At 44.5% G+C, this 19,284-nt stretch overlaps 1 protein-coding gene across 1 annotated transcript; it reads right to left on the bottom strand.

Moving 5' to 3' along the window:
* Nucleotides 1-16,375: 16,375 nt before the first annotated feature.
* LOC148912986 (uncharacterized) lies at nucleotides 16,376-18,234 on the bottom strand. Its single transcript, XM_089026243.1, has 2 exons — nucleotides 18,065-18,234; nucleotides 16,376-17,936 (listed from the first exon to the last, which is right to left on the bottom strand). The coding sequence occupies exons 1-2, from the start codon at nucleotides 18,101-18,103 to the stop codon at nucleotides 16,752-16,754; spliced, it is 1,224 nt and encodes a 407-aa protein (XP_088882369.1). The 5' UTR covers nucleotides 18,104-18,234; the 3' UTR covers nucleotides 16,376-16,751.
* Between the last annotated feature and the right edge of the window lie 1,050 nt (nucleotides 18,235-19,284).

Genomic DNA, 19,284 nt, shown 5'->3' with positions numbered 1-19,284 from the left:
AATCTATCCAATTAATATCTTTAAATTGCTTTGGTTGGTCACGGTTTTCCCTTCCCTACCATCCTGCTTCTGATTTCTTCCTATTCAGTCTTAATGACGAGAACTTATAAAAACGATCCAACTCTTGAAGAACTTTTGCAAGTGACGACTCATTTTGCATAAAAAAAGTCGTATCATCTGCAAAGAGAACTAGTTTTTTTTCTTTACCGTTAATATTTACTCCTCTAATGCTTTCACTTTGTCTAATCATGATTGCCGTGATTTCCATTATCAAGATGAAGATATATGGGGATATAGGATCCCCTTGTTTGGTTCCCCTTCCGATGTCAAAGAAATCCGTCGCTTTTCCATTATTTAAGACACAGCTGAGGTTATTACTCAATAGAATTTTTACCCATTTAATAAAATTATCCGCAAAACCAAACTTTTCAAGGACTGCAAATATAAAGTTGTGTTCGATCGAGTCGAACGCTTTCTCAAAATCGGCGGCGAATAATATAGGTGATATATTATTAATTTTCGAATATTCCATTAAATCGCTAATTATACGTATTGGTTCATCAATATTTCTTCCTGTGACGAAAGCGGCTTGTTCTGGATTTATTAAAGCGGGTTAGATCTTTATCAAACGATTACTTAAAACTTTACTGCAAATTTTCGTATCCACATTTATAAGACTAATTGGACGCCATGCATCCATAAATCTATTATCTTTCCCTGGTTTTTCAAGTAATGTTATAATTATTTGTTTCTGCGTAGTAGACAGAGAGCCAACTTTAAAATTTTGGTTAAAACACATTATTATGTCTTCTTTAATTTCGTCCCATAAAAACATATATAACTCTTTTGTGAGACCGTCATTGCCTGGTGTTTTAGAAGGTCCCATTTGCTTTAAAGCATTGTAACATTCTTCTATTGTGATTTCTTTTTCACACGAATCTCTATCCTCATCCGATAAAGTTGGGATTGTGTATTTCGATAAAAAATCGCGACATTGGCTTCCTGTTTTGTTCGACTTAGAAAGAAATAAAGTACTATAGTAATCTTTAATTGTTTTCATGATTTTGTCAGATTGTAATTTCTTTATTATTTTCTTTATCTATTATTTTTTTAATATGAGTTTTGGACTTATTACGTTTTTCTAAAGTTAGAAAATATTTTGTATTCTTTTCGCCTGCCTCGTACCATTTTGCTTTTGATCGAATAATTATACCTTCTGTAATGTAATTACACTTTTCTTCTAATTTTTCTTTTAAAATTTTATGCTCTTTAATCAGTTCTTCATCATTTTCCCATCCATTTTGTTTTTCTATCTCTTTAATTTTCTCCTCGATTTGAACGTAATCTGATTTGCGACGTTTAGCTATTTGTTTTGAAAAAGTCATTGAAAATTTGCGTATCTCGTATTTTATAAGTGTTACTTGGTGTTACTTAAATAGGACTTGATCCGGGTACCAAAATATTTGTTGTCAATTATTGAGTTATTGAATTTCCAAAAAGACGAACCTCTGAGGTCTGTATTAAAGGCTTCAAAGTTAATTGTAATAGCTGAGTGATCAGTTGTAGGAGCTGGGATAATATCACATTGTAGGGTCGGTATATGGTTGTAATTCGTCTGATATAAAGAAAAAGTCTAATATACAATGTATAGTCTGATTTTTTTTACTAGATTTTCCTTGTGCTTTTCCTCGCCAAGTGAAACGTTTTTCTAATGGATTCCTTAATCTCCAAATATCACATAAATCGTATTCAATCATAATGGTTTCAATTGTTTCTACAGACTTTAATTTAGCTGTAGGGTTACCACCAGATGATTCAAGATCGAGATTCATTGAAAAATTAAAGTCACCACCCCAGCAAATAAATGTATCAGTCGGATAATCCAATCCGTTAATAAGTTCTACTATCTCTTTCATCAAAAGTACTTGTTCTTTATCATAATTTGGCAAATAAGAATTAACAAATAAAAAAAAAGCTTCCTTGTAATTCGCAGAACGCTATCACATATCTAACATCCTTATCTAAGATTTGTTGCTTAATTAAAACACATAATTTACTCCCAAAAAGAATAGCTGTTCCTTTGCTCTTTGACGTCCCTTGAGACATGACAATTTTGCTCGTTCTTTTTGCCCATTCGTTTTCTAAATCTGGTGTACTATGAGTTTCCTGAAGAAAAGTAATTCCGTTTTCTCCTCTATGTTTAACTATCCAGTTAAACATTTTAAAGTTTTTCTTATAGTCCCTTAGGCCTCGGACATTTAATGATAATAGGTTGAAATTAAATTGATGCATGGAATTCTCCGGAGTGAAAGGAAAGGCAATTAGGATAACTGACAAAGGCCTTACTAAAGATGAATACTAATACACACTCACAAAGAAGAACAATCAATAAGATGAAAAAATTTTCAAAAAACAATAAATGATATACTACGCTTCTAATGTGAATTAAATCTACTAAAGTACTCATACTGGGTTGTTTTGAACAAAAACTTCACTGGTCCACAAGATATCGTATGACGTGGCCTATTATAAATATATTAAAAGAGTATTAATTTCATAAAGAGAATTGAGTTTAGATTGTGAGAACTTTGCCTAATGGCCAGAATTTTCCATTAATGTATAGTGCTACTCAGCTATCTATCACATGATAGATAGTGAGTAAGTTGTCCAATCAGATTGCAAGATTCGTGATAGCATGCTAATAGGTTTAGTTAATGCTAATTATACTAAACTTTTACAAATACTTTTTAGCCGGCTGCATTGCCTCGTCCAAAACTATCTTATCATCAAAACTATCTTGCATTAGCCACATGCAGTCCTTGACTGCCTATTTTTTCAGACCTATTATCATTGTTATTATAACATGCTCACCACAATGATGCTCGTCTTCACCATCTGCACAGTCCCTCTTCCCATCACAAAGTCTTGTGTGATGAATGCATTCCTGATTTGCACAGGTAAAGTAACTAGTTCGACAAGTGCACCCATCTTCATCAGAATCATCAAGACAGTCGCCATGGATACCATCACATCTGTGATGTTTGTCAACGCACTGACCATTCCCACATTTGAACTCCGTCACTTTGCATTGAAAGCCTTGAAGAAAGGAGACAGAAGAATATCACTATGATAGTGTTTCTTTCTTATATCAACAAGCCAATTTTTAAAAGGTCGAGTTTTAGTTAAAGAAAGGTTGGCTGGTTGGTTGGTTGGCTGGTTGGTTGGTTGCTTACTTTCTTGCTTGCTAGCTTTGTTGGTTTGTTAGATGGCTATCGAAAGCTCGGTTCATAAAGTTCCTTAGGTTGATGAAACAACCGATAAAAATTGTAATTCGTTTACTCAGATCTAAGGTAAATCGATAGAATTTAGCATAGCAGCAGGTAGGGGGACTCGCGATCGATGCCAAAGATATACGGGTTTAACTCGCGGATTTACGAAGACGGGTACAGCAGATTTATCGCAAACGGAGGTTAAAATATTCCTTAGATATACATGGCCACCATCAACGACATTCAAAACAAAACTGTGCGCAGGCTCGGAAATCAGGTGATGGATAACTCAGACGCTGACTTTGTCTTCGCTACATTTATGGAGGGAAAGACAGACAAAACTATGAATCACAAAATGGCTGAAAAGATAATCAACAGAATGCCGGCCGGTGACTACCGTTTGGAGTTGACATTCGTAAAGTACTTAGACGGTGAGTGGATAATAGAAAAGGGTCGTAATCCTATCAGAGCGTCTGGTAAGCAGAACCTGTTCGTTTTGAATAAGCACACACGACCGGGAGCACTTGAGGGAATAGACATGCTCTTCTACGAGGTCGCTTACCCGGTTACCGTGGTCATCTACGGTGCATACGAAATTAAGAAGCCGGACGTTAAGAAGCTTAAACCAATGCGACATCCTGGTAACTGCGTTGGGAAGCTGGTTAGGGAGTTTTTCGAGGATTCCTCTCGGGGTGGTAAGCTTACGCCAAAAAGAAGAGAAGCCATCAGGAAATGGGAGCATTCTACTCGTAAAACTGGAGGAACCATCGAAAACATCAAGAAGTTGGAAACCACGTTAGGAAGGCGAATCCATGTGAAAGATATCACCGACGGCTTTATTTACCCAGGAACGCATAAATACGAAGGCAAAGGTGCTCCCATAGTCATTTACCAACACAACGCGCACGCGTGGAGGGAGTTGAGGTTCCCAAGAAAGAAGGAGACAAAGGTCTATAAGAATTCCCCATTGACAGAATTAGTTCATGAGAATTCTATTTGGTTAATGGATTCAGAAGGATGTCAATTCATGACGCAAGATGGTACTTTATACCGACCACAAGTGGAACATCAACGCATTAAAAGCGCCTGCGAAACCCTTGGTGAGGACTTTTCAGACGAAGTGCTCAGCTCTCGCAGCTTGGACTTCTTAGCCGCGAAGAAAAGGAACGGCTGGAAACCTACCCCAAAAGAGTTCAAAGATATCTCCAAAGCTTGCGTAGAACACGGTCACGGCGGTCTTTGGAATATGGAGTACAACGAAGACGAGTACGTGTCGTTGGATATGAAACACTGTTACCCCGCCAGTTTCAAAGGCCTTGGGGATTGTAAGGAGTATTATGACCGTTACGGACATCCAGACTCCCAATTCTTTAGGGTGTCACTACCGGGTTACTACGACGCCCCAGCAACGGGGTTCATCAGACTGACCACCTGGGAGTTAGCAAAAGACTTACATCCCATAATTTACGCGTGGTATGGGAAGCACCTGCAGGAGAAAGAATGGATACCCATACCCCTACTGAAGTTCCTCGAAGAGCGCAAGCTTTTAAAATACACAGCGCATGAAGCCATACTCTGCCATAGCGCCTTTACACAATGGCTTCCAGAGCACAACCCCACAGCGCGTGTGGTCATAGGTAAATTCACACAGGGCGCAAAAGAAGGCGAAAAACACATGCAGCGACGCTTAATAACAGACGCCGGTGAGCTAAGCTTCCTCATAAAACGTGCACATGACCAAGGAACAATGGTATCCGTAGAGAAATGGGACTACTTCATAGAAGGTCAAAAAGAACAGAAATGGAATGCGCTGTGCTATTACCAAGACCATCGACCACAGTATTATCATCTGCGTGCCAGCATGCTAGCATATGCGCACATCAATCTCTTAGCAATGCTGCTACGGTTTGACAAAGAGGACATCCCACGCGTAGCCACGGATTCCTTGTATGTAAAGCCAGAAGTGTTAGAGAAGATGCAGGAGTTCTACACTGCCGATGAACTTGCAGAAAGTGGTCAATGGCGCGTCAAAGATGAGGAGATAAAAGCATGGAGAGGCCGTGTAGAATATCACGGAGAACATCTTTACGGTAGCGTGGAACCAACCGGGGAGCCTCTACCGTCGGTTGCGGACCCAATCTCTTACCAACGCTTCTCTTACCTTTACGGAACGGGAGGCAGTGGTAAAACTACCAGGGTTTTGGAACTCTTTCCAAAGATAAAGGTGTTAACGCCAACGCACCGTCTGGAAAGAGAATTAACGGAGATGGGTTACGACGCGCAGACCTACCACAGCTTCTTCCGCTGGAATGGTCAAAAGTGGGTACCAGAAGCCATCCACGACATACCCCCGGTGATACTTTGGGATGAGATTTGCACCGTTCCTTTAGAAATCCTGCAGGAATTTGTAGAATTCCTCCGTGGAAAGTGTCAAGTGATATTCGCCGGAGATCCTTGCCAGCCTCCTCCAATAACCGGAGAGATGCCCCATAAATGGTTAAAAGAAATGGTAGACCATGCGGAGGAAATTAACACCGACTACCGCAGTAAGGATCAAATAAGAAACCTGAAAGCAGAACTTCGGGGCCTTAGTGATGCCGCCCAATGCAAGACACTGCGCAAACGTGTACGAGCGAAGTCCTACGAGGACTTCCTTCACACATGGCATCCAAAGGATTTGGTGCTAAGCAGCAAACGCGCATCACAGTCTCGCATACAGAAAGACTTGCTAAATATACACCGAGAGCGCTTCCCTACACATCCCGTACCTGTTTCTTACAAACCCCACGATACCCGAATGCAAAAAAGAGATGTCTGGGTACCTGGTACCGACATCCAACTATAAACTGCATTAACACATGATAAAGCCTGGGTACCCAGAGAAAAGGTGGAAAAAATTACCTCCCACCCAGATTGGCGCTTAGGTTACTGCATGACAGTCCACAGCGCGCAGGGGCTTACCATAAAAGAAACCTTATGGATCATAGACCAGCGGCTGTGTTGGAGCAACCTTATCTACACCGCTGTAAGCCGTGTGGAGTACGCCAAACAGTTAAAAAGAGCCTGGGGGCCACAAATGCGTTACGACCGCACCCCAGAAGACATAGCAATGGAGAACATTGCTAAGAAACTCCTTCGCTACAAGCGGCACGACGAAGAAAAGAGCAAAGATCCCCGCTATGCGGGGATAAAGTTTGACCTATGCGTGGACGACGTCTATAAGAAAGGGGCACGGTGTGCCAAGTGTAACATACCGCTACTATGGAGGTTTGACCCAAATGACGATCAGCAGTTCTCCGTGGATCGTATAAATAACAAACGCGGGCATTGTAGAGGCAACGTAAGGTTGACATGCCTAGAGTGTAATCGGGCGCGTGGTGCTGCGCTACTTTGAAGGGCAGCTAGCATTACTCTGAGTCTTTGGGGACTATGAGCAGCTCTTCCATGACAAATCCACGACTTGGGCCATTTAGGTAATACAACACAGGTTGCCCTTCCTTGGTGACGGACTTCGAAATCTCATACGTTTCCAGAGACCAGTTAGGATCCGTGGCTCTCTTACTGCCACCTTCGAGTTCCCCCGGCTGATAGAGGTATCTGACCACTATGTTGCGGGGGAGCTTTTTTTCCTTCAGTCCGACCGCCCTCGAACTTCTGACGTAGGACTTGTGTTCCACGTGTTTCTTTTTTATGGCATCCTTGGGTTTCATTCCCGTAGCCCTGGCCACCTCGTTGTTCAAAGCCGCGACGACCTGGGGGAGCCTCTGAGTCCATTCCCTGTTGCGTTTGGAGGGATCTTCCAGCTCTTTCCAATACTGGTACCCAAAGAGACGCTCAGCCAGGGTCTTATTGAATCTTTCGACGATGCTCTGACCCCTGTGGTACTCAGCTTCAGCTCTCCTAATCTTAGTGTCGTGGTCTTTCAGGGTCTTAGTAACCACGCCCATGAACTCTGTCCCCGCATCCACTTGCAGCAGCTTAGGCCATTTCAAAACGCGCTTATAAATCCTACCTAGGGCTTCTGCGACTTCTCCAGAATCCTTGCTGGTTATGGGTTCGGCGTCCTTGTATCTGCTTGCGATATCAACTACGGTCAAAGCGTACCTATAGGTCTTTTTTCTCACCTTATCGTGCGGTAAGAAAAGCAAATCCGCCTGATGAACTTCATTAGGGGTATTTACGGTAAAGCTGGGCCTGGGAATGTACTTAGGCACGGGAAGATAAACCTGCCAGAGGGTTTGTTTTCTTAGCCAGTTCTTAGCCGTTTCATCTTATACCCTGGCCGCGGTCGCGAGTTTCTTGATAGCTGACGCTCCTTTCCAATAGCCTTCAGGCCCATAGTAAATCCTCTTGAGTTTGTCCTCTGTTCGGCCCATTATATAAATTTGATTCAAGCGAAGGATAGGACGAGATTGATCTTACGTCCGTTAAAATCCACCGTCTTTCCGTCCACCTTGATGGTGATGTTTATGCTTTCTACCAAATTAGACAAATCATAGCTTAAAGAAATGGGAGTGTATTCCACTGGGTCAAATGGATTACCTTTGGGCAGAAACTTAGACATGAGAGAAGACTTTTCTCCATTGTTGTAACTATGAACCAAGTCGCAATAGACTTCGTAAGAGGATGCGACTTTCCATTTCACATCATATGTACTGCCGCTATTTATCGTGGTATTAGTAAGACCCAGGAGTTCTACCAATGAACTGTCCTTCAAATTAGCGCTCCCACTATTTTTCTTGAATTTCATTTCATGGGGTAATCCTGTGGTAAGAGTATATCCATGCTTTGCTAGCTCCTTAGCCAGTGTTATGGGGGTGTAATGGGAATCTGGTATTTTTGATTTGGTGCCGGAAGTTCCGATGACAAAGCCATTAATTAAATTATACCATGAATTGTACAAAGAGCAACTAACCAACCGAACCTTACAGGCTTTGATGGGAGGATTCAGATAAGTAGTAAAGTTATTCTTGTCGCTTTCCAAAAAGACGATCATTATATTACAGGGGACAAGTCCCCTTCTAGTGATCTGAGCTGCGCTCAGAGCAGATACGCCAAGGCCACGCCTCCCGCCAGCCCTGCGATTCCTACAAAGACCAATTTGCTATCTTTTTGTTTCTTAGAAGGCTGGTAGTAATTCTCGAACTTAGGCTTTCTTAACCCCGTCAATGCCGCGGGGTGTGCTTGCGCATAGAGCTTAAAGGCGTAGTCTGTGTTTTCGAAGTTCTTGTCTGCCTGCATTTTGTCTTGGTAGTTCTTATCCAACCAATCCCTGTAAGCTTGTCTTTTTTCATTCCAAGCTGCCACGTCTCGCTGATATTTCTCCAGCGCCAAATCGTGTCTCTTCCTCTCAGCGGCCAATTCTCCGCTTTTGTCGCCTCTGACTAATCTATCCAAATATTGACCGCCATAATTAGCTCCAGTGAATGCTAAAGCTGCAATAACTCCACCTACGACCACGCTAGCCATTTATACATTAGGAATGTACTTTTCCTTCCGTAGGTAATCCTTTACCATGATAGCCCCGCCTAAGGCAGCGGTCATTTTAGCAAAATTAGCGAAGCTCTTGCTTGGGTCTTCAGTAAAGTCTTCTTTGAGCACTTTCTTACCTACCCAACCAATACCCGCAACGATGGAAGTAATGATAGCTGCTTCTTCAACAGTTTTCAATAACGCGGTTGACATTATATTACAGAGCGAGAAGGTTATTACTCCATTTCAGGGATCTTACTTTTTCTAACAGCCGGTTCCACAGGTGCGTGATATGTTGCGGCCTCCCACTTTACTTTTGGCTTCGTAGCCCGCCATTGTAAGTAGAGGCTGCCTGCTGCTATAGCGACTCCTAACGCGCCAATGACGTACCCAGGATTAATAAAGGATTCCTCTTCTTTTTCCTCCACCTTTTCTTCTTTTTTGGCTTTGTTCTTTTTATTCATCTCCGCGAGCTTCTTTCCGGCAGCGACTCTGCCCGGAGATTTAGCCTTGGTAATCTTGGTATCTTCTACGGGTGGTTGTTCTTCGGTGCCACTCATCTTATATTAAGGGACTTGAAGGACTTGACAAGTAACTTGATGACGACTTGCCAATGACTTGACAATGACTTGACAACGACTTGACTAAGTACTTGAGGTGACTTGATCAGGTACCTCGGCAAGTGCCGCCTGGAAGACCTTTTCGACTTCTCTATCCTTCTTGAAGTCCTTCCAAGTTGTTCCAAAGAAACCTAGTACCTCCTTCAAGTCGACGTGCTGAGCTACGTGAAGTGCCGCAGAGGCGACTGCCATTAACTTACCGCACTTCAAAGACAACTACCCGCAGGTTATCTTAAGTTCTTGGGCGATAACGTAGTCCTCGCTTATGTCCTTCCGCAGTTGCTCCACGTCGTCTATAGGCAGCGCAAGTCCAAGGAGCTTGGTGGCAAGTCGGATAGCGGAGTCTGCTACGGCGTCCGTGGTCTTACTTGCAAGGGCAGCCTCATACCTCTTATGGAACTTTTTAACTTCCTCTTCTGACAGCTTATTAACCTGCTCATGGGTAAGTTCCTTGTCTATCATTTCTTTACACTTCCCCGAAGACACAAGGATGTTAAGTTGTTCCTTGAGGTTACTTTCGTCTAACTGTGTGGGGACTTCATCTAAGAGCTGCTCAATGTCCATATATCTTTATGGAATACGGAAACCTCAAAGAGAAGATCATCTTGGAATGTTGGTGCGTCTTTAAATGCCGCATGTATTCGTGCAACTGTTCCTTGGATATCTCGCCGCCGTAGTCGCTTAAGATGGTTTCCAGGTCAGACTTACTTGGAGTATAAAATACTACGAGAGAGCCTATGTTTTCCCTGAAGGGCTTAGAGACGCTGGTAAGCTGCTGCGAGAGCAACCAAACGCTGATATTGTCGTGTCTGCCGCTGAAAGCGAGCTTCACTAATTCGGAGGTGCGTCTTTTTACGTCGTCCCCGCAGGCGATGTCATCCAGTATGAGCAAGGTTTGCGTATCTTTAAGGAATTGTTTGTGCCAGAACTTAAGATGGCTGGATAACTCGTTAGGATCCAGTATGTCCACAAAGAAGTCGTCGTCTTTCACTCCTATGCCCGTCCAGGTGCGGTTATTCACGTAGGTGGGGCATAATAGCACGATGTAGTCGACGCGGTATCTAAAGGGTCCTAATAGCTGCTCCACGACGAATTGGGTCTTTCCGCAGCCGGTGGGTCCTACTATCAGAGCATTGCAGGGAATATGGTTCGGATCCATTATATATACGATGGACCCAGTGGACGCAGTAAGAAGGATTGCCACCGACGCAAAAGATAAAAGAGACACCATAGAAATGCCAAGGGAGGAGATCGATCGGCTGAAAGAGCGCGTGCAGGAATTGTACGATGAAATGTGCGGTCTGAAGCGTGCAGAACGGTTTGGCGCGCTTTTGACGATGGCGGGCTGGGCGAAAGATTCCGTTAAGGACTTCATGCGGTATCCCTTATAAGGGTTAATAAATTCTTATTATATAATGAAGTGTAAGGATTGCGACAGGGAGTTCAGTAGCAAACAGGCTTTGCAATATCACCAAAAAAAGAAGGTATGTTTTAAAGAGGTGGATAACGTCACCACCTGTGGCACTTGCAGCCGGCAGTTTAGCAGTAAACAGGCGCTGCGATATCACGTGGAAGGAAGGGTGTGTTTGAAGTCTAAGGAAAGACGTTGTGCTGATTGCAATCGGCTCTTTAGCACGCCCCAAATGTTGCAATACCACCAAGAAAATAGGGTGTGTTTAAAGGATGTGTGTGCGCGCTGCGACGAAGGTCTCACGGACGCATGGCATCAACATAGATGTCGTGGTAATTATGATTTGGACGTCGTATGCGAGGAGCATGGTGATATCGCTGCGAGATGTTGCCCAGCGGAAACCATAAGGAAGTTAACTCTTCGTAAGAAAGAAATAGACCAACGCTTTACGGAGTTCGACCGCGCCGAAGGCACGCTGGGAGAACGCAGAGTATTGGAGTGCGCCCTGTGACGCGTGTGGCGGCTTAAGGAAAGGAGATGATCATATCTGGCAGTGTTTGTGCCCGCAACATCATCCCCGCGGTTTTAAGGAGTACTTGGATCGCTTTGATGATTGGCATGCTCAAAACATGGAGGTAAGGAAAAGGCGTCCTTAGTTTGCGCAAAGAGTCTCAAAACACACTCTTATATTTATTAATATTCTTTGATTGTTTATTAAGAATAAAAGAAGAAACATTAATAAATATAAGGACCCCTTTTGGAGAAGGTATGCAGAACTCAATAAGAAAAGAAGAAACATTAATAAATATAAGGACCCCTTTTAAAGGTATATGCTAGCCTACGCAGCCGCCTTCTTAGGAGGATTCCTAATCGCCCTTTCAATATATGGACTGTATTACTTGCGAACTACCTGCCGACTGCATTACGCCACCGATACCCAAACCGCGTAAAAAATACACCTGCCTTCATTGCGACAGGGTATTCTCCGAAGGATCCTTTGTGGGGCATTGGTGCTCCGCGGATCCTAAAGCGCAGCGGACTTTAGCAGACGCGCTTAACTACAAAGAGGAGATGGAGTGACTCTTCTTTCAATGTCAAACTTCCATCGGCCATTTACCTTACCATAGCTGCGTAAGTGGGTGAATTCCTCGCCCTGAATTACGTACCGCACGCAATCCTGCGCCCAAAGGGAATATTCCTTGCCTTCTAAGTCTTTGAGGACTAACCGTAAACGGTCGATGTCTTCGAAGACGACGTAATTTTTTATTTCGTATGCTTTACCGTGGACAAGATCACGCCAGTGAGTCAAGCTGAGCTTCATTATACCTATGGAATATCTTTAGGTGCGTTTTCAAAGTGGCGTAGGACTTAAACCGCTTTACACAGCCCTTACAGGGAATACGAATGCCATCCGCGTAATCCATCAGGGCACGGCAGATAATGTCGTAATCGTTGCTAACCATCGTTAGGTAACCATTTACGTCAAGCTGTGAGATTTTCTTAGATTGCTTCGCGGATAAGACGCCGTTTCCTTTTGGGGTTTTCAACTCAATACACAACCCGCGGTATTTCTTATGCGCATTTAGGATCAAAAGGTCGGGTTGACCGGCTTGGTAGCCTTTTCGCCAGCAGGTTATTCGCTTGCTGTCTGAATCTTGAAGTTCGCCAAGACCCGGCGCTATGATGAAATCGGGGTAAAACCTACGTGTGTAGTCGACGACCTTCGCGTGTAGGTCGGCTTCATTTTCGATCTTGAATACTAACTTGTTTGGGCCGCCAAACCGCCTTTCTATTGCATATTTACCCGTTTTCCTTAGCGCGGGTAGGACTTCCTCAAAGACCCAATCACGAAACTCCACAGCTTTGGGTAGTTTGGAGCTAAATATCAGTTCGCACAAACCAGGTTCGGATATAAACACGGCATTTGGTTGCGTAGTAAAGGAGCGGTGATTCGCAGCCCCTTGTAGATCAACCCATTTTTTCTGGTATTTCTCAGATACGTGTGCTCTAATTGCATCTCTAGGGCGCTCATAGCCCAACGCCAAAGCCACCTCCTTTGCTTTGAAGTACAAAGTTTCGCCTTGCACTATGCATTGCAGTTTGGTTTCGTTGTTTTCGAATACGCGAAGCATTATATACCAACGATATTTTTTTATCAAAAGGATGAGCGAGTGGATCAATAGGCAACGCTCTTTAGCTGATTCATTTCTACGCTCAGTTGCGCGTCCGACACCACGAAAACGTAGCAGTTTATCTTATCACCGTCGCCCGCACTGGCGTTTTTGGTGCGCTTGATCTCCAATGTTATGCCATCCTGCGTATTTACTAGACGTAAGCCCTGACCATGCAGGTCTTCGTCGTTGATGGTGCGCATATCAATCCACAGCGCATACTTATCCTTAAAGAATTCCTCGGGGCTAATTTGGTCGCCAAACTTGCGCTTTGCCTCCCTGTACACGTCTGCGGGCTTTATCCCCTGGGAGTAAACCTTGTTTGGGACTCCGTTAATATTCACGCCGACGTTAGTAATGTTAGGGTTGTGAAAGGCTTCGGAGTCGCGCTTACCGGCCTCGTAGGGTTTAGCAAACACCAACATTAACCCCGTGAGACTTCTTCGGGGGAGGTTAATGCTTTGGTTGATAACCTCATCCGTCTTATCCAAGAAGCTAAATGTCTTATACATCACTACGTGGTCGTAAAGGAATGCCTTGCCAGAGCTGTACTCCATGCCAGCGCTACGGGCCAGCTCTTCGCTGTACACGGTCTCATACTGCAGCTCTAAGTTGGTGATAGAATAGGGATCCACAGCTCCACTGATTGCGCTGTCCATTCCTCCTATAACGTTCGTGGTGTCCGCCAAGGTTACTTCAAACTGCAACTCGGATAACTGTCTGGGGTAATACGCGCCATGGTTCGTAATTACTTCGAAATCCAAGGGGATAACGTACTTGCTACCATAGGCGGTCTTTACCCTTGTTGCGTCTGCTACTGCGGTTGCTCCACTGGAGTCCGTAGGCGCGGGGTTAGTATCGCTGCGAAGCTTACGAAGGATAACGCTTCCAATTCCCTGCTATATCTTTTGTGCACGGTCAAAGGCTGTTAGCCACAGATCCTTATACGTGGTGTACAGGTCGTACCTATTCAAATCCAAGAGGGATTCCCCTGCGAACTTGATTCTCATCTTAGAGACGAGGTTCCTACCCACATTATTGACGGTATAGCGCTTGTCCTTGGTGCTTGGTTGTATTGCTAGGTCAAACCTTAAAGCCAAGGTACCAGGAACCAATACTAGGTTATCCGTTAGGCGGGGCACGCCTACGTACAGCGTCTCCCCCGGCTTTGCGCTAGAAGGTGTGAATGTGACCCGGTGAAAGGTGCGTTCTGCTTTTAGTCCGCCAACCTGCTTAGGTAATACGTTGGGATTTAACTTTGAGCTTATCATATATAATGGAAGTAGAAGGAACAGACCCCGACTTCGATCCCACCACTGAGGAAGGTCAGGCTGACATTAACGACGGTGACGAAGAACCGCTGCTTCCCACCCAACAAGTCGACGATTCCCTAAGGAATAGAATTGCAAAGGCCCTAAGACATCCCAAAGCACGCGAGTACACGTTTCCGCGTGAGCACATAGAGCTTCAAAACATGGGCGAGCCGCAAGCAGCCGCGCGGGAAACCATAGAGTGGGCAAAGCAGGAGCTAGAGCTGCGCTACGACAACTTTGATGCTGACGACGTAAAGCTCACGGAAAAGGGAAACAAAGTCCTCATAAGCGTCCAAGACTTAAGATTTCCCGACAAAGACCGCTGGACAAAACCGCAAAACCTCTTTGATGAGGAGGGCAACGTTAGGGGTGACGTCTTGAGATTAAGAGGCTTTCAGCGTGCTACTAGAAGCCTGTTAGTAAGGCTGCACAACTTAACCGAAAGGACCAACGCGGAAAAACGTGCCGCGGATCTGCAAAGGGAGTTAAGACAAAAAGATGTAGAATATGCAAAGCAAGGTCAGCTACTTGCCGATGCTGAAAAGAAGTCCGCCCATCAAGATGAAAGAATAAAAGAAATAGGAAATCAGGTGGATCAGGTGGATCAGGCCTTACGCGAATTAGACAAAGCACGGGAGGACTTAGGAGAAGCCCAAAGCTCTGGCGCCTCAGTGGAAGCGCTGCGGGAAACGTTGGAAGAAAGGGAGGAGGAATACATGAAGCAAAACCAGCGGCTTGCCGACGCGCATAGGAGGGAGGTCGAATTTAAAAATCAAGAAATAAGGGAGCTGGTAGACCAAAGAACCCAAATTCGACGCGAAAGAAATCAAACTCAAAGGGCTCTTAACCTCGCCCTGCAAGAGTTAGACTTAATTAAAGACGATACCGATAACCTGCAAACCACCATAGCCGGCTCTTTAGTGGAACGGCGACGGTTAATGGCTGAAATCAATACTAAGGAGGAACAAATCCGGCAAAGAGATCAGGCTATTGAAGACCTGGAGGGACAAATAGAGCGGCAGCAGGAAATAATCAATGACCAAACTCGTCCCGAGGAAGAAAGGGAGGCAGCTCAAAGGGAAGTAGAAATCCTTCAGGAAAGAGTCGCGGAATTACAGGCGCAAAAGGACAACCTGGAAAAAGAGCTGGGGCTTACCACCAAGGAAAAGGTAAAAAGAGCTCTGGTGAAGTATGGTATTCCGCTGGCATTTGCGGTTGCTATTTCGGGCGTAGTAGGAGTCATCCTATCCACGCTTAAGGCTACAGGCGCGGGCGTAAAGAAATTAGGCAGTGGGCTAACGGACTTGGGAAAAAAGATGGCAGCCGGTCTTCCTGGGCTGCTGGGTTCGGTTGTTTCCTTGGCACTTAGGGCCGGCGGAGAACTGCTAAAGTTTGTGGGCAACAACATTTGGATCTTGGTCGTCGCTATTGGGGTGGTACTCCTGAAGAAGATGAAGGCTTAATCTTATCCTTGTGTATTATGTCGGGCTTATCGTCGTCGGGTGTCCGAGGCGTCCTCGACTGGGGATAAGTAAAGATAGTATTCGCGCCGCCTTGATAATGCGGAACTAGTGGTATAGCGGTCATAGTACTAATGGTCTTATGATGCCAGGTCCTGTCGGGGGTGTTAGCGTATCCGTCCGTGCTATTTATGAAAGCATAATAACCAAGATTGCTACTACCGTCAGGGTAAATCTGTAACTTAGCATACTTACAATTGACTACCATTTGAAACGTAGCCACGTAAAACGCCTCGTTACTAAATGGATATGGCTGCGCCGAGAAATGAGTAGGACTTCGATTGTTGGTCGATACCCTATGAGGGGCTAAAGGCTCATCGTTCTCGTCAACCAACCTAAACCCTATGATTCCCGCCCGCCCCGAGGTAACGTTAATGCTACAAACGATCAACGCAAGACCTCCAACTTCAACCCACATCCCAATGTCAAGCCAGGCGTGATCAGTATACCGCCCATCCCTTAAGTAATAAGCGTAATGGGCTTCCTTCCAATGTGGATTCATATATTTCAGCAAATAAATTTGCTTCTAAAGGCTAAGCACCGTAAGAGTGCTTATGGTCTTGTGGTTATAGGTCGTATCCCTTTGGTTTTCTATGCTATTTACGCAAACGCTCCCAGTGTCGTCTACGCGTATTTGCAGCTTTACCTTCCCATGGCAATCAGCAACCATGTGAAAAGTCCAAGTCGTAAGATTCTCAGCGCTATTCGTTGGCGGCTCTACGGAGAAATGCGCAGGCTCCCTGTTGTTCGTTTTCGTACGCATAGGCTGCAGTATGCCATTCTCATCCAGGAACCTGAAGCCCACGTTGGCATGGCTGCTCGTGCCAATGCAAATACTACAAAGGATCAATTTCTTTCCTGAGTAGTTCAAATTCACGGACATGCCCGTGACATCAACCCAAGATGCCTGGGTGTATTTTTTCTCGCCTGTGTAAGTCGTATAAACACAATCTACTCCAGCTACGTAGGGGTTGTTCATCGCCATATATAATAGCTCAGACCAATGCTTGCAGCGGTTAAGCCGACCTTTAGTAAGTTATGGTCATATTCCTCAGGTATCGCAGGCAGGGCCTTCTTTGATGGTTTCTTAACTACGGGTAGCTTCGTTTCATGCGACTTTTTTGACTTCTCCACGAAATGGGGGATGTTCCTAAGAGTGTCAGAGTTCACGTCGTTCACCCCAAACTTCATATCCTTAGTAGCTCGTTGAAGTTTGTTGTTGTATCCTACTACAGAACCAGTATTTATAGATAAATTACTAGGCATTAACCAACAACCCGGGGCTACTGCATAGTCCAACCTCGCCTTAGAATTTTGTATGGCTAGTTGGTAACGCTGTACGCCCTTGCTAATGTCGCCCTCCAAGATCGAACTTTCGAATAAGATCAAGGCTTCGGCTCGCGTCTCTTCTGCGGCGCCGGTATTCCCCACTATACTCGATCGGGTGTTTACCTGAGCTCCAAGGATGGAATACACGTAAGCTTCTATGCTGCGGTTCAAACGGGCAAGGCCGGCTTTGGTTAGTCCTTTACCTTCTGGGGGTATGAAATTAAAGTATTGCTTCGTTTGCTCGTCGTTGGTAATCTTGATAATCAGCGGGTTAGCCCCTGCATACTTACCGCCCTCGTCTTTGAACAGAGGTCCGTCTCTGACTTCCTTAGTGGTTTTGGCATTTGGTTCAAAGAAGGTGCTACTGTCGTGAGTTTCTTTGTGATACCCAGTGTCCCACTGCAACCGCAGCGTATGCACTTCCCTGTTGCTTAGCTCGTGCCCACCAATCCCCCAATAAGCCCAAATATGCCCCAAGCCATTGTTAGCACCGACAGTGCATCTAAAATCCTTCCCTACAACACCAAACTCCTTACAAAGTCGGTCGTAAGCAGGAACGTTGTATTTATTATCTCTTGGATAAAACGTGGCATCTCCCGGCAGCGCAATAACACCCATCTCATGCAGTATTCTTCGGACGGTAAAGTGGAAGTGAAACATAAATATCGAATTCTTCATCAACTTCGCACTTACACCGCAGCCGCTGGTGGCACACCAAACCGCAAAGTTTAGTTGCTGCGGCCAATAACGCATGTTAGGACCACTTAACCATTCATGAGATTCCTTAGCGGTGGTATGATTAATGGGTACGTCTTTGAAGATATCTCGCACCTTTAACGAAAAGGAATGGTTGTTAGAGATCCGCATGTTCAATGTCAAATCCAAACTTGGATGTTTATCAAATGAAACCGCGGGTATCGGATAAGTACCGGTACCAAGCAATAATTCCTTTGACCAACCTTGCACGGGTTTTGGATGTGTTGGTGTGGGTTTAACATAACCAGAATTCTTCAGTTGATTGTCTATCTGATCGACCAGCGTAGGTTTCAAATCCTCGTTGCTGTACATCCTAGAGCCGTTATAGTAAATCCCATCGGGTCTCCTTTCGAACTTACTAGGGTCTGCATGCGGAAACATCTTCCTAAATGCTCTCCAATTCCAGTAATCCCGGTTGTCGTGATGTGGCTGCTCCTCAATGTCATTCCCAAAAGCGTCGTACATTAGTATATATAATGGATGTTATACCATCAGCACCTCAGTTGTACCCAGATGTTCCCTATACTACACCTAACGAACTAAACGCCGAAAACTTTCGTCTGAATAAAGCGAACTTAATCCTGGCTTACTTGGAAGGGCAGGCAAAACACTATGAAAAAGTTAGAAAAAAGTACGTTAGAGCCCGGAGTACGCTACATAAGATTGCGATAACTTCAGGATCCATATCTGTTGTGTTAACGGGCTCTGGCGTTGCTACTTCGCTTACTGGGCCGGGAATAATTGTTGGAGTTCCTTTGGCCGGCGTTGGGGCAGCCTGTGGTATTATTTCGGCTGTTGCTACGGGCATTATGAAACAGTTGTCAAGCAAAATATCAAAACACGACACGACAATAGCTCTGTCAAGGGCTAAAGTAAATACTATTACCGATCTTGTCTCAAAGGCCTTGCGTGACAGAAAGATAGACGACGTAGAATTCTCGCTTATTCTGGCCGAAGAAGACAAATACGAGAAATTAAAGACGGACATAAGGAATAAAAAAACAGTCGTAAAAGATCTTTCCGAGGAATCTCGCAAAAAGATTTACCAAGAAGCGAAAGAAGAGCTTCAAAGAAAGCTTGCTCAGTAAACATCGTGACAGGATTCTATTTAGATATTGAACGTCAGTCTGGAAATTACGCGTAATCTTATGCCATAAGATTTATGCTATTCGCTCATCTTATGGCAGAAGATTTATGCTATTCGCTCATCTTATGGCATAAGATTTATGCTATTCGCTCATCTTATGCCATAAGATTCACTATCTTCTCGGAATCCATCCTAACAGGGGGTGGTTGGGGTCAATTTCGTCAAATATTTCGTAGATTACGTCAGGGTAATAAGGAATATCCTTATCCAGCCGACAAAACATCCACTCGGCTCTGCTCATATCAGAAACCTCAGGAATAGACTTACCGGTAATTT

This window comes from Actinia tenebrosa, unplaced genomic scaffold (assembly GCF_029948245.1).
Source record: "Actinia tenebrosa isolate PJP-AT-01 unplaced genomic scaffold, QUT_ActTen_1.0 PGA_scaffold10__47_contigs__length_13832649, whole genome shotgun sequence".
In the NCBI taxonomy this organism is placed as follows: Eukaryota; Metazoa; Cnidaria; class Anthozoa; order Actiniaria; family Actiniidae; genus Actinia; species Actinia tenebrosa.
This window is presented reverse-complemented; position numbering and strand designations above follow the sequence as displayed.